Raw genomic sequence first — 14,566 nt, 5'->3', positions numbered from 1 at the left:
ACATAATCATTTTATTCATTCATTCAATAAACAATCATTGTGTGTGCCTATTACCTACTATGCCTGGTGCCAGGTTGAATTTAATAGAATAAATATTTTATTAATAAGGAAGTCTCATTGAGAAAGGACACCTTGATTTTGTAAGACCTAGAGTCACACATAGAGGATACTATTAGGATATTTGGAACAATACTAATTTGACTCAAGTTGAAGTGCTCATTAGGTTGGCAAACTGGTAGTGGGAAGCCAAGCTTTGAACAGCAAAGCTGCAAGTTAACCACCTTAACCCAATCCATGCAAGTCTACAGATTACCTTTGGGAAAAGGTGGGTTGCAAACAGCAGTCGCAAATGAAGACAGCATCAGCAATGGCAGTTAGGACCACTTAGGGCAATGAAAGAAGGCAAAAGAGAAACCTACATGATTCGAGGGGAAAGACATATTGTGGTTCAACCTCAATTTTTCTCTTGAGATCCGGATCCTTATGTCTAAGGCTTACCGGGCATTTCCACCTGGATATCCTACTGGAATGTCCAAAATGAAATTCATCACATGTATGCCACAAAGCAGTAACTGTTGTTATCTTTCCTTTCCCTCTGGAAGACAGTATCATTTTTTGAGGCAGCCAGGATGGCATTTGAGTCTTGATTCTTTCCCTCCCTCATTCCTCACATTCAACCTGCTGTCAGTCCTTTGATTCTACACGTGCGGTGTGCCCACATCTGTCCTGTCCTTTCTGTTCCAGGTGCTTCAGACCTCACACCTGGTCTCCCCCATCCAGCCTCAGTCACTGTCGATCTTCCTCCAATGCACACATCCTGCCTTGTCTGAGAACTTTTGCAATATCCTTTCAACATCCCTGGTACAGTTAAACACAGCCATCCTTCAGTAACCTCAGGGGATTGGCTCTAGGAACCCCCAATGGATACCAAAATCTGAAGATGCTCAAGTCCCTGATATTAAATGAGTAGTACTTGCATATGCACATCCTCCTATATACTTTATTTATTTATTTATTATTTTTATTTTTTTTTATTTTTTGAGACAGAGTCTCACTCTGTCCCCTAGGCTGGAGTGCAGTGACACGATCTCGGCTCACTGCAACCTCTGCCTCCCAGGTTCAAGCAATTCTCCTGCCTCAGCCTCCCAAGTAGCTGGGATTAGAGGCACCCACCACCACACCTGGCTAATTTTTCTATTTTTAGTAGAGACAGGGTTTCACCATGTTGGCCAGGCTGGACTTGAACTCCTGACTTCAACTGATCCACCCACCTTGGGCTCCCAAAGTGCTGGGATTACAGGCCTAAGCCACTGTGCCTGCCCTACCCCATATATTTTTGATCCAAAGTTGGTTGAATTCCATGGATGTGGAACCCAAAGATAGGGAGGGCTATCTATACAAGTTTCACAACTTAGTATGCAGTGGTAAGTTCTCAAAACTATGGACTTATCTCAGGAGAGTTCTCCATGCCCCAGTCAAATAAGACTCTGCACAATTCCCCAAACACACCTCACGCATTCATGCCTACTTTGACGCCTCCAGTTTCCACTACCCGAAAGACCCTCTCCCCCTATCGCCTGCCTGTTCTCTAAAACTTGTCTCAACATTATCTCCGGCATGAAACTCTTCAGATACCACTGTAGCTGGGTTGGGTCTCTCTGCCTACTACACATTGTCCAGGATTACAGTGACTTGTATCCTTGTCTTGGTCCCCTACTGATTGGTAAGTTCCTTGAAGGCAAAGGTTATCTTAGACATTTTTTTGCTTAACTAAAACACCTAGCATAGAGCTTTGCATGGAGTAGGGCCTCAATAAATGTTTTTTCAATGAAAAAAGTTAGTGTGCATGTTTTCCTAAATAACCAGATTCTGAAAACCCTCTCCATGATCATCCCTATCCTGGTTCCTGGGAACCCAGGGTTAAGTTTTGTGGACAATTGCTCATTTCCCTCAATTAGGACTTCTTCAAATCATTTTCTTCTTATACTATCACTTTAATGTTTAGTAAGTGGCTTTGTCTCCCTGTTCTTATAATTTTGTTATAAAATACCTCAAAACCTCTCTATGTGTCTTCAGTGTGTGTGTGTGTGTGTGTGTGTGTGTGTGTGTCTGTGTGTGTGTGTGTGTGTGTGTTTAAAGATGCTGGCAGGAATCCATAAAGGAAATGGATAGGAGATAGCCCTGAAATTTTACATCCAGAAATGCCAATGCTGCCATCCTTTATGGACTCGCTTTTTTTTTCAAAAAGATAAATCAATATTTAAAGCTGATGATATAATTTGTACTTAATTTTATTCCTATTTTAATTGTAAATCAGATATCAATATATCTGAGATATAGCATTGAACTAAGAAGACTAAGTATGTGTCTCATGTTCTTTTAGAAAATTCTAATGCAGCTGGAGGAATATTTGGCTGCAATTCAATTTCAGAGTTAATATCGAGATATAGCATTCATCATGTTGTAAAGCAGAAAAAAATACCATCCTAGTTATCTGCTAAGGAGAGCTGGAAAAAGTCAAGAAAAGACAGCCTGCAACACTGATCCTTTGTTTGGTGCTTCAAGTATTAAAATTGGTAAACTCACCATACTCTGTTGTAGCTTAACTGTCTTTTCGACAGTTAAAAATAAGGAAATATAGTAACTGGATCTGTCACAAGAAAAGATGTATTGGTCTCAATGGAAAAAACCTCCCCTGAAAAATTAAAGCTTCACTTGACACAGTGGGTTCTCGGGTTGTTTATGGGAGACATGATAAAGAGCAGAGTGGAGTCAGTCATAAGTTTCTGACTCATTACATGGAAGCCCCAGAGAGCTGATTATTAACTAAAAATGGAATACGGTTCTATCCCTGAAGTTGTGAAGGCAAAACAAGAAGCAGAATGGAAACACAAATTTCCCCATTGACGCATGTGGTCCAAACGCGATGCTCACGGGCAGGTGTCTTCCATAGTTAACTTGCTCATGGAATGTGGTTGATTGCCCAAGAAAATCATCCAAGTCACTCTCAGTATATTGCTACAAATGGCCATACCAGTATGTCAGGGAGATTCCCTTTCTCACATGTTTAAAAGGGCGTTTGGGGAAGTAGTCCTTACCCTAAGCTATTTTAGTTTAATTAGTCAAACATTTATTGAAGTCTCACATATAACCCCACTATAATCTTGCACTACAGGAATCAAAGCAAGTACAAATTTTGCCAGCAGATACTATCTTTTCTCTGCACAGGTTAAAGTTTATAATCTCCAGAGGAAAAGGATAGTATCTGGTCCCAGAATTTTGACCTGCCCAGCTGCCTGCAGCAAGTTTGGGGCGAGGGTTATCCTCTCACTTTGATTAGACTCCCCACTTCTGCTCCCTTTTGCTAATATCTAAGCACATTACAGTTTTCTTCAGGTAAATCCTACCCTTCACTAGTTGGAAGTTAACAAGGAGCTACACCTGAGAGGTCTCTCTCCGATAGAATGATAAGGCAGGTAAGGGATGGTCACAGGGGTGGTGGCACCTATAAGAAAGTCTCATGGCTTGGAAGAGAGAGGAATAATCGTTCAATCCTTATTCACACTGAAGGACAGATGGGTGTATCTTTTGTCTGGCAAATGGAGGGCAGAGAAATAGTGCTATAGCATATATAGAATTGGGCATATATCAGAACAAGTGACAATCTATAAAAATATGTTTTTAAGTGAAAACAGCTTTGTTGGCATTTTGAAAGTTTTACAGTCTCCATTTAAATGAACAGACCACAAGCCCAAAAAAGTCCGAAGGCAAACGCCAGTGTTACAATGGACTGTGAATTTCTGTAACTAGCATCATAGAAGTGTCTTGATAAATAGAACAGTAATATAACCTCAAACCAAAACAAAACAGAAGCTTCTTTTTCCCCTCCTCAAAGGAAGAGCCCCTGCTTTGGTTCAAAACCTACTTGTATTTTTTGGCATGTAAGAGTTGTTTAAGAAAGATAGTTCTTCAGATTACCCTGTTCCAGTCAGTCTAATCGGAGCCTTGATTGTCTTTTACTTAAAAAGAATTAATGAAATGCTTTAGAAATTGTAGACTGGTGTTTATTAAGTCTTCTTAGTATGCATAAATAGTGCTTAGTGGGTTAATATTTAACAAGGGAACTCCCCCTGCCTTTCAGTTCTCTTAAGCATATGTCTGTGTTATACGGTATTTTTCAAAGTATCTACATTTTGGCCCTATTTAAATTAGGCCTAATGCACACATGAACAGCCATATGGTCAGAAATAACGTTCTTAGACCAAGACTGAAGTACATGCAAAATAACTTATAGTTATTTGCTTTTTCCCTCTAAGTCTCTGAGTCTAGGACCATGCTTATCAGGCTGTACGGTAACTACGAGTTTATTAAGACGCCTGCAACACTAGCCTGTGAGTTTATCCAGGGCAGAGGCAAAGCTCTCCTTCCCGTGCCTCCAACCTAACCCAAAGCAGGACTCATGTAAGACCGGCAATCACATCTGTGGAATAACTGTCAGTCTTTGGATGATTTTCATCATTAATCCTGCTTAGACATCAAACATTAAGGTTGCTTAAGCCAAACCAAGAGGCATGAAAGAGAAAATTCAGAGTGGAGTAAATTCACTGAGTGGTCTCCTACATGTAGTTGACAGAAAGGATGACCAGATTGAGAAGTTACTGTTATACCTGAATAAGGTGATATTAGATTACCTTAAAAAGGTTGAACAGAACCTTTGAATCTCAAATACAATATATCTCTGGGGGAAAAAGAAAACTTTCTACTTGTACACTACAAAGACAGTGTTGTTTTCTAGCACAAATGCACTTCTGCTGAGATACCGCTTTGCTCAACTATTGCTAAGACACAATGAGTGACCTTAGAAAAGGGTGCGGAGGTATGTTGGGTGGGAAGAACCACTGTTAACATGCAGCACCCACACACTCGCTCATGAGTGGGCGTATCATCCCTCCAAAAAGCACAATAGGACTGGGAACAGAGATAAGAAAAAACAACAAGAATTTTGCTTGCCTTTTTTTTATTTTTAATTTATGGCTTTCTGTTACCTGGTATGCTGTGTGGCCTGATGACATTTAAGTAATCTGAAATGTACCAGTTCAATCAAAGATTGCTAAAAAGGGCAATCCATTCTCATTACAAAGTACAGCTGAAAGTAACAGAATGCACAAAAGAAAGCCATGTTTTCAATGGACATTAAATAGCAACAAAACAGAAAAGAGAACTCAGTTAACTATAAAATTTTATGAAGGTCCAGAAACAATCACACCACAGCACATGACTGAAAACTCTATGAGAAATAATGTGTTTTTTTCTACTAAATAAATTATTGAAAGGGGTCATGTGATTCTTGCAGGCAGAAAGATGCATTTTCCCAAGGAAAGTTCATCACGAAATCTATTATTTAAGACTAGATCATCTTCAAGCTATTTTTAATCCTATCGTTTTGCTGCCAAAATTGGCCATAAGCAGCCAATCCTCAGACACTAGAAAAATGATGCTCTTTCATGTAATTTGTACACTGGCATGAGAATGGTATTGCTTTCCAGTTAATCAAATGTTTTGCTGGATGTGGACTGCATTGAGAAAGGAAAAACTGCTTGCTGACTAATGAAAAGGCAGCCGAACTCTACCAGGTGTGAAGAAGTTCCTGTCTTCCTAAACCACCAACACCAAAAGGCCAAAAAGTAAGTAGGACTACCGTCTTGTCAATAGAATAAAGCCAATCTCCTACAATCTCTTGTCTGAATCATCTCATTCTTCTAGTGGTTCATATATCACTCTCTCCTAAGACATGAAGCTGAATGTCATCACAGTTCCCAGTTTAGAGGGTCACAGATCTCCATCACCTGCCCAAAACTCAATCCCTTGCCTGCAAGAGTCCCTTTGTCTTAAAGAAGCTGCAAGGTCAACAAAGTCATTTACAGAATTTAAACTGTGTTATGAGGGGATAAAATAATAACTAACAGAGCTATTAAAAGAGCTAATTCTCTTGCCTTTAATTGAAGAAGAAAAGCTATCTTACTTTTTAAAGGGACCAGTTATGCCAATATAAACGGTATAACTACTATGAAAAATATTCATGAGAAGACTGGGCTTATAGTTAATCTACTTGCTTGCTATCTCTCCTTCATCCCAATTTATGTCTTCCTAAAGTCAGACCACAATAGTGGACACCTGGGAAATACTCAGTATTCCAAGTAACACTATAATATCTTTAAGGCCACTGGAAGGGGACAATGCAGAATCCATCCCAGGTAGCAACTCTTCCTAAAAGATGCCACCAGGAACCAAGGATGGTAGCCAGCATCGCTAACTTTAATGTGCACACAAACCACATATTCTGACTCAGTAGCTCTGGGGTGGGAGCTGAGCTTTTGCATCTCTAAGAAGTTCCAAGGGATGCATGTGCTACTGTCTATAAGCCACACTGAGCAGCAAGGTATCCACATTTTCTAGAATTGCTGCTCTCTCACTGCTTCCTCTGTCCTGCCTCTCCCTGGATGCCACACAATGCCTTATTCAGACCTAGGAATAAAGCCACACTCCACTCTACAGCCAATTACTTCTTTAGTTTTTATTTAATTTGTGGTCTTCTGGGACAATCTATCAGAGGCTGATTATTCTAAGGACCTGATTTCTCCATGTTATGGAATACAAAAGTCAAACAGATTTCCTCAGTCTCACAAGGTTCCAATTTTCTAGGAGCAGCAGCAAAGAAAAAGAAATGACTTGAAGTCTAAAGCCTGGAGTATTCAGTGTAGTATTCAGGAGATGGGCTAATCCACTGAGCCCTGGGGACAGTGCAGATTATTGTCACATGCCAAGAAAATATGCTAGCTCTCTTCTGAAGCTTTACCATTCAGACTGCTTTACACTATAAAATACAACATATTATTAGAGATGTAACCCCAATTGGTGTAAATCTGAAGAAAATCTCTGTATGCCAAATGCCTAAAATGACTTTTAGATTAATAATGCACATTTGAAATGATAGGCAAATCATTCATCATTGTCAAACACTACCACTTTTATTCCAAAGTGTCCTATGAGTGCATTTCGTGGTATATATATATTTTTTTCTCTAAATTCCTTTGTTTTCCTATATAGTCACCATCTATGCATTGTTCTGAAAGCTATTACATATTTTACCATCAACCATCTGTGCTTCTACATGATTTATTTTTACTAGAAGCAGGTTTGTCAAAAAATTTTTATTATGTTCCATGGTATGTCATTGTGGTTTGGTATCATAAAATGTAGCCTCTACATTTATCAACCTCAGATACCTGTTGACCACAAAGATAGGTCTACTGTGAAAACTCTGTTTTAGAAAAAGAAAAAAGTGAGCCTTTACTTAAAAAGAAACTCCAGTTACATGAGAGGGTAACACACTGAAACTCAGCAACAAATATTAAGGTTGTATCTTAATTTCTGTCATAAATGTGTGTCTCTGTTTCCCACGGTTTTATTAACTTATTTGATAGATACCAGTTGCCACCTTGGATTTATTTCAACTAGAAAGAAAATTTGTAAATGTGAATTTTTCATAAAAATATGAAATAGTAAAACTATTAAATCAGTTTTACTTTGGTTTAAAAGGATTCTTTTGGAGTCTGGAAGTCCCAACCTCTTTGGTTATAGTGATTAAAAATCAAACCACCTACTTAACCAAATATTTAACAAAAATATTCTTTTCACCCTTTAGCAAATTCTTCCAGAATTACTAAAGATCTGATAATGTGAGATCTCAACAAACAATTCGAGAAGAGGATTTAAATTTTAGAAATTTAAATTGGGGTATTTTAGCTAATCTTACTTTTAAACACCAAACAGTGGTATCAATATTTTGTCAACTTTGGTCAAATAAGATCAGATGTTCACATCAATCATCTACTTTTCTTGGCTTTTTCTATATTTGGCCTCTTAATATGAGCACACTTTGTAAAATGTAATAAAAACATGTAGTGTGCTTCTTGACATCTAATCCACTTGCCGTCATTTCTAGGCTTTTTGCTCCTGTTAGGTCCTATAAAATAATGACACTAGTCATTCTCCCAAGAGGCTATAAAAGGAGGCACTGAATTGCATCCTGTTTTTCAAAGATAACTCTTCAGATTAAAACAAAAAGTGTAAAAAAAAAACTTCAGACAAGAATTACTTTTTCATAAATCCATAATTTTAGATACGAGATATAGATCTCCATTACAATCCTTGACCCTTAGGAACTGCATCCCCCCTCAAAGAATCTCAGAAAAGTACAATTGTATAATGATGAAAGCTCTATCTAGCACAGTACGAGAAAAAGATCATCTCACAAATGTTCTTCAAAGCCACAGGTATCAATCACTTCAACTAAAGTAAGGGTATGAGAATCCACAGCTAAGAATCAATTCTTCTACACTTTACATAGATACCTAGATGCAAACTTTTTTCAGGAGACCACAAAATTAGGTCGATTCTGGGTGGTGAAAAACTAAAGATTCTAACATTCTAGTAAATTGGTAAACCATACACAAATTATAGAATACAAAGAATCCAGCCGATGCAAATTCTGTCACTGACAAAGTAGCAAAGCCATAGCCTAATACTCCTCAAGACACCTCATCACGCCCACTGGCAACATGGCACACACTGGAGATTCCAGTCCAAGGACTTTGGAATGTCAACTTAGCTCTTTACAAACTCAACTAAGTTTTCCGGGACAAAGACTTACATTGGTTTTCCTCTTTCGGAAAATTTTACCGAGTGACGATGCCCTTGGTCTTCTGTGGAGTCTATTCTTCTAATCGGATTGTTCTCAAATTTTATTGTATAAGGGGCTTGTTTCAGGGGAGCTTGTTTGGGATGCAGACTGTCAAGACCCAACCTGGTATCTGGTTCATAAGCAGTCCCTGAAACCTCCCCCCGGTTCCAACAAGCTGTTCAAGCCAGGAAACGGTGGTCCTGGGGACTCCTGGACCTTTAGCTTGACAAACACTGAAGGGGTACCATTTACCACCACATCCTACTGGATTACAGACGCTAGATCTTTGGATCTTCACGACTAGCAAGCAAGTTAAACACTTGTAGATGGCAGGCGTTATCGGTCAGGTTGGGAGGGAACGCTTTGTCCAGAGGAAGAGGTAGGGACGCCGGGAAGCAACAACCCTGATTTTATTTCGCCGGCTCCACAGCCTCCCCTTGCCCCAGGAGCCCACCCGCACTCCAACCCCTGCATCTCGGACCTGTGGCCTCAGCCCAGACTCACATCACCAAGTGCACCTACCCAGCCTCCGTTATCCTGGATCCAGGTGTGCAGGTGCCGGTTCAGGTACTCAGTCATCCACAGGGCGATGTTGTCCACCAGGGGCGACATCTCCCGGTTGACGCTCTCCACACACATGACCCCACCGAACTCAAAGAAGGCCACAATCCTCCCCCAGTTCACCCCGTCCCTGAAGAGCTCCTCCACCACCGTGGCAAAGCGTCCCCGCGCGGTGAAGGGCGTCAGGTGCAGCTGGCTGGACATCTCGGCGAAGTCGCGGCGGTAGCGGCGGGAGAAGTCATCGCCGGCCTGGCGGAGGGTCAGGTGGACCACAGGTGGCACCGGGCTGAGCGCAGGCCCCGCGGCGGCGCCGGGGGCAGCCGGGGTCGGCAGCGGCGAGGTCCTGGCGACCGGGTCCCGGGATGCAGCTGGATGGGGCGTGTGCCCCGGCTGGGAGGAGAAGATGCCCGGTGCGGGGGCGGCCCCCGGGGGCGCGGCGCCCACATCTCCCGCATCCCACTCGTAGCCCCTCTGCGACAGCTTATAATGGATGTACTTCATCACTATCTCCCGGTTATCGTACCCTGTTCTCCCAGCGTGCGCCATCCTTCCCAGAGGAAAAGCAGCGGGGGCCAATGGCACCTCTCGCCCCAGTTCCCACCCCACGGCCCCCAAAGAAAGGAGTTATAATCCAGCTATTTTATTGGATGTGCTTTGCATTCTTGGACGAGGGGGTGTCTTCAGTCACGCGGAACACTTGATTCTGGTGTTTCCCCCTTGGCATGAAAAGCAGGAAATTTTTATTCCAATTCCTTTCGGATCTTTATTTCATGAGGCACGTTATTATTAGCAAGTACTGTTAAAATCAGTCTACTTCCTCCGTGATGCTGAAAGGGTTAAAGAAAAAACAAGCTAATAAGTAAAAAATCAGGTGCGTTTCCCTGTATACACTGAGTGAAAGCAGGGCATACACACTACAAGTAACACGGCTAAAAAGAATGTATTAAACTGCCTGGAAATTAAATTTACTCGAATGCACTTTAAGTAAAAAATCTCAAATGTTTCCACTGAAAGTTACATTAAACCAATTTCCTGTGCAGAGAACTTACTTGTATATTTTAAGAACAGCATGATCCTCTGTCAAGTTTCCTTTTTTTAAAACCAAAACAAATGCATAAGGCAACGATCCCATCAATCTTCAGCACTCTCCGGTTATAGCTGCTTTGAAACTTCCCAATGAATCAGGAGTCCGGGGGAGAGGGAGTAAAAACTAGGAAGATTTCCAGATCGATTCCCAGACTTCTGCTTCACAGAAATGTCAATCCGCAGGAATCCCAACCGGAGATCTCAAGAGCTCGAGAGAAAAAAAGGCAGCGGCGGCGGCAGATGAATTACAATTTTCAGTCCGGTATTCGCAGAAGTCCTGTGATGTTTTCCCCTTCTCGGCAATTTACACGCGCGCACACACGCGCGGGCACAGGCATGAATCTCTATCCACTGGACCGCTTCACGCCTCCCCAGGAGAGAGACAGGGGAGAGGGGACGATGAAGGAGCCGGGGACGGGGGCAGGAATCCTCTTCTGATTAAACTCCGAACAGCAAATGCATTTTCCGAAAAGCTGCTGGATAAATGAAGGCAGGACGCGCCTGGCCCGCCGGTGCCGAGAGCTAGAAGCCCGCGCTGTGTGTGGTGCGGCGAGGGGTGGGGAGAAGGAGGTGGTGGCGGAGGGTTTTATTTTTTCCCTCTTTTCCTAAAAAGGATGACTGCTACGAAGTTCTCCCCCCTGGACCCCCTCTTCCGCTGCACCCCACCGGCGCACCCCGCCTCCGGGCTGCGCACCCTTTCTCCTCCTCCTGGTCCTGCGCGGCGGCGCTGGCGGCGGCCGCCTCCCGGAGCTCCCGCCGCGCAGCCCGCTCCGAGCGCTGACGGCCGCCGGCGGGGAGGGCCCGGCGCCCCGGCACCTTCGCTGGCAGCGGCGGCGGCGGCAGCGCGGCGGGGCCACGGAGAGCGGCGGGCGGGCGGCGCGGCGGGCGGGCGGGCGGCGCGGAGGGGCGGGCGCGGGAGGAAGGGGGCGGGAGCGGGGCGGGGGTGCCTGTCCTCTTACTTCATTCTCTGCACAGCCCGACCGGTTTCCTGTGCGTAACGTCACAGGGTTCATTCAAAAAAAGAAGAAAGAAAGAGCCCTCCTCTGAGCCACCCGACCGCCCCCTCCGCCCCGCTCCCTGGCCCGGGTTAAAGGCGCCGCGGCAGGCCCGGGAGTGGCGCGTCCTGCCTGGGGCACATGGCGCACGGGGCCGCGGCCGGGGAGGGCGCGCCCGGGCCGGCCACCCGCCTGCTCCGCTGCGCCCGCGGGGCCCGGCCGGTGGGTGGCGCGGCCGGCGTAGGCCTCCTGCGCGGCCGCGGCGCGGTGGGTGTGCGCGGGGCCTTCTGCTCAGGCCTGCGGCGGGCCGAGCGCGGACTTGGTCGCTGGGGTCCGCGAGGGGGTGGGGGCTCCCGGGGAACCGCACGCGGCCGGGCCGGGCGGGCGACAGAGCGCGGAGGGGGGCGGCTGGCGGGAGGGTGCGCCATGAAAACAAGGGCTGGAAAAGCGCCGGGAAACGCCTGGATCCTTTCTAGCCGTGTGAGTGTGTGTGGAGTGTGTGTGTGTCTCGCCTGGACCTTTTCTAGCCGTGTATGTGGGATGTGTCTCGCCTGGACCTTTTCTAGCCGTGTATGTGGGAGTGTGTGTGTCGCCTGGACCCTTTCTAGCCGTGTATGAGAGTGTGTACACGCGCCTACACACACAGACACACACACACACGTTGTGTTACCGGCGCTTGGCCGCGGGGGGAAGACCCAGGCCAATGCCGCCCCCCACCGCCCCCAGCAGTGGGACCTCAGCGCTGCCCTACTGTGAAGAGAGGAGACTCTGCATGTTTTAAGCAATGTCTAGGGACGCCCCGAGCGTGGTGTTTACTTTCAAGTGGCTTCCTAGGTGTCCGCGCACTACGCACGCACGCGCATCCCCGCCCGTGTGCACCTGAACACCTAGTCCGTGGCCCAGGCCATGCAGAACTCAGCGCTCCAGGGAAGGGGTTTATCAAGGGCTTTACGATAGTTTAAGTCAGTGTTTTCCCTCTGTCCCTAACACCTTTTACACTGGTTTAGTGCTACACGATGAGGAGTTCCATATAGTAACCTTCAGGCCCACCGTCCTAACGCTGGGGTGGGTGAGCTCCTAAAGGTCTCCACCTTTGCCTCGTAGCCAATCCTAGGTGGCCGCACTTTCTCAAATGAGGTACGTAGATACACACATACACATTCACACTCGCAGACGTGTGTATGCGCAAGCAGACAGTTTTAAATTAATCAGCATGAATAGCCCCTAGCAAAAAAGGACAAGAGGACAAACAAGTTGCACATGTGTATTTTTATCTCCAAGAGTCTTTGACAAATAAAGCACCAAGGAAAAAAAAAAGGTCTAGAAGCACAGCGGCTTACTCAATAGGGCTCGAGTGCAAATATATAGGGACACTGGATTATTGGGGTCAAGAAAGATGACCAATGAGTATTACAATGTGTACAAATAGGCTGTGACTTTTTTTTTTTTTTTTTGAGACGGAGTCTTGCTCTGTCGCATCATCGAGGCTGGTGTGCAGTGGTGCGATCTCAGCTCACTGCAACCTCTGCCTCCCGGGCTCAAGCAATTCTGCCTCAGCCTCCTGAGTAGCTGAGATTACATGTGCACGCCACCACGCTCTGCTAATTTTTGTATTTTTAGTAGAGACAGGGTTTCGCCATACTGGCCAGGCTGGTCTCGAACTCCTGACGTCGTTATCCGCCCGCCTCGGCCTCCCAAAGTGCTGGGATTACAGAAATGAGCCACCGTGCCTGCCTGACATCTTTTTTGTCTCATTCTTACTCTAAAATCAAAACATTCTTTAAAAAGCCAAAAAAGCACACCAAATTATGATTTTTTTTTTATTTTTACTTAGTTGGTCTTTTTTTTTTTTTTTTTTTTTTTAAGAGATGGCTTTTGCTAGGTTGCCCAGGCTGGACTCGAACTTCTGGGCTTGAAGGATTCTCCCACCTCAGCCTCATGAATAGCTGGGACTATACGCACTGCCATCTCTCTCGGGTGTTTTTATTTTATTTCTTCATTTATTGTATCCCATCAGCCCAACAAGCCAACTTCTCTCACATAGGAATGGGTGCCTGGGTACAAATTTCTTATCCAGGCAAGAGGGGATGAAAGGAGATCCTCCTTCTTGCCCTTCTGAGGGTTGGGACAGAGTCCTTTTTATGCGCGTGGGAGGTGTTCTGGTCTGGATAGACACTGGGTATAGATTGACCTAGAATATATGTTCTCACATAAATTCATACCAATTCCACAACATTATGGTTTAGAAATCTTGAAAGCGTATTTTAAAGCCCCAAAATTACCTAAGAGGAACTGAAAGGCTTCAAGCTCCTAATACTCAGCGTATGAGTGAGGAAATGATAGGACAGACCTGCAAAAGAAACTGTACTTCTGCAAAGGGGGCAGCCAGAAGGAAACGGATCCCCTATTCCCAGAGAAAGAAAAGCTTGCTGATTTTCGTCTTCCTTTGCTCCCACAGAGCCTCCCTCTATGGATTGTCCCAGACTAATTCCTTATGTGGCATCTTGGCTATAATCAGTCTTGAGACAGGTCTGTATTGCAGTCTTTGGCTAGGGGTTATATTTTCCCTGGGAATGTTCTAGATACTCTTTCAAATGAGTGAAACCATTCCTGTGTTCAGATTCCATGTTTATTAGATTCCATTTTAAAGCATAAGGGCGAGTATTCCCAGGAAGTATGTGACATTGACTATTCGTCTTTGGGCAATGCTGAGGTGGGGGAGGGAACACCAGCCTGAGGCAGGAGCAACTGGATTTGAATCCTAGATCTATGCCTGAGACCTTCCAACAACCTTACAAACATATGCACAGTAGACTTTTCACTTTCCAAGATGTTTTCCACTTGTAAGAGCCAATGGATGACCCTTTTGTCAGCTTTGCCTGGTTGGATTCTACAAGTAGCGTGGCACCAGGAAGAGAAAAAAAAACAAGATGCAGGGAATGGAGATTGTATCAAGAGTCTGAATGGCCTGTGTTTTCTTTCCGTCTTCATTCCCCAGGCCACCAAACAAAAAGCTTTTGATTGCCAGTTTTCGCCACCTACTGGTTGTTTCACGGCATTGCTCTTCATCCATCCAAGAAAGTTCTTTTATCCATCATCAGTATAAATGTTCTCTAAGTTTATGAAATTCAAAAGGTACATTCTCACATGAACATACTAATGTTTAATATAGGTATGTATT

The 14,566-nt window shown here is 44.5% G+C and overlaps 1 protein-coding gene across 1 annotated transcript in view; it reads right to left on the bottom strand.

Annotated features, from left to right (window-relative positions):
- The window catches only part of BCL2 (BCL2 apoptosis regulator), a 196,575-nt gene extending 185,356 nt beyond the window's left edge, over positions 1–11,219 (bottom strand). Inside the window, exons 1-2 of the mRNA XM_003264299.2 lie at positions 10,354–11,219; positions 9,266–10,131 (exon numbers count right to left, since the gene is read on the bottom strand). Coding sequence (XP_003264347.1) covers positions 9,266–9,850 — 585 coding nt within the window. The 5' untranslated portion in view covers positions 9,851–10,131; positions 10,354–11,219. The remainder of the gene's footprint in view (positions 1–9,265; positions 10,132–10,353) is intronic.
- Between the last annotated feature and the right edge of the window lie 3,347 nt (positions 11,220–14,566).

Source organism: Nomascus leucogenys, chromosome 4 (assembly GCF_006542625.1).
Source record: "Nomascus leucogenys isolate Asia chromosome 4, Asia_NLE_v1, whole genome shotgun sequence".
NCBI classification, from domain to species: domain Eukaryota; kingdom Metazoa; phylum Chordata; class Mammalia; order Primates; family Hylobatidae; genus Nomascus; species Nomascus leucogenys.
Note: the sequence above shows the minus strand (reverse complement) of the source record. Positions and strands in the feature narration are given on the sequence as shown.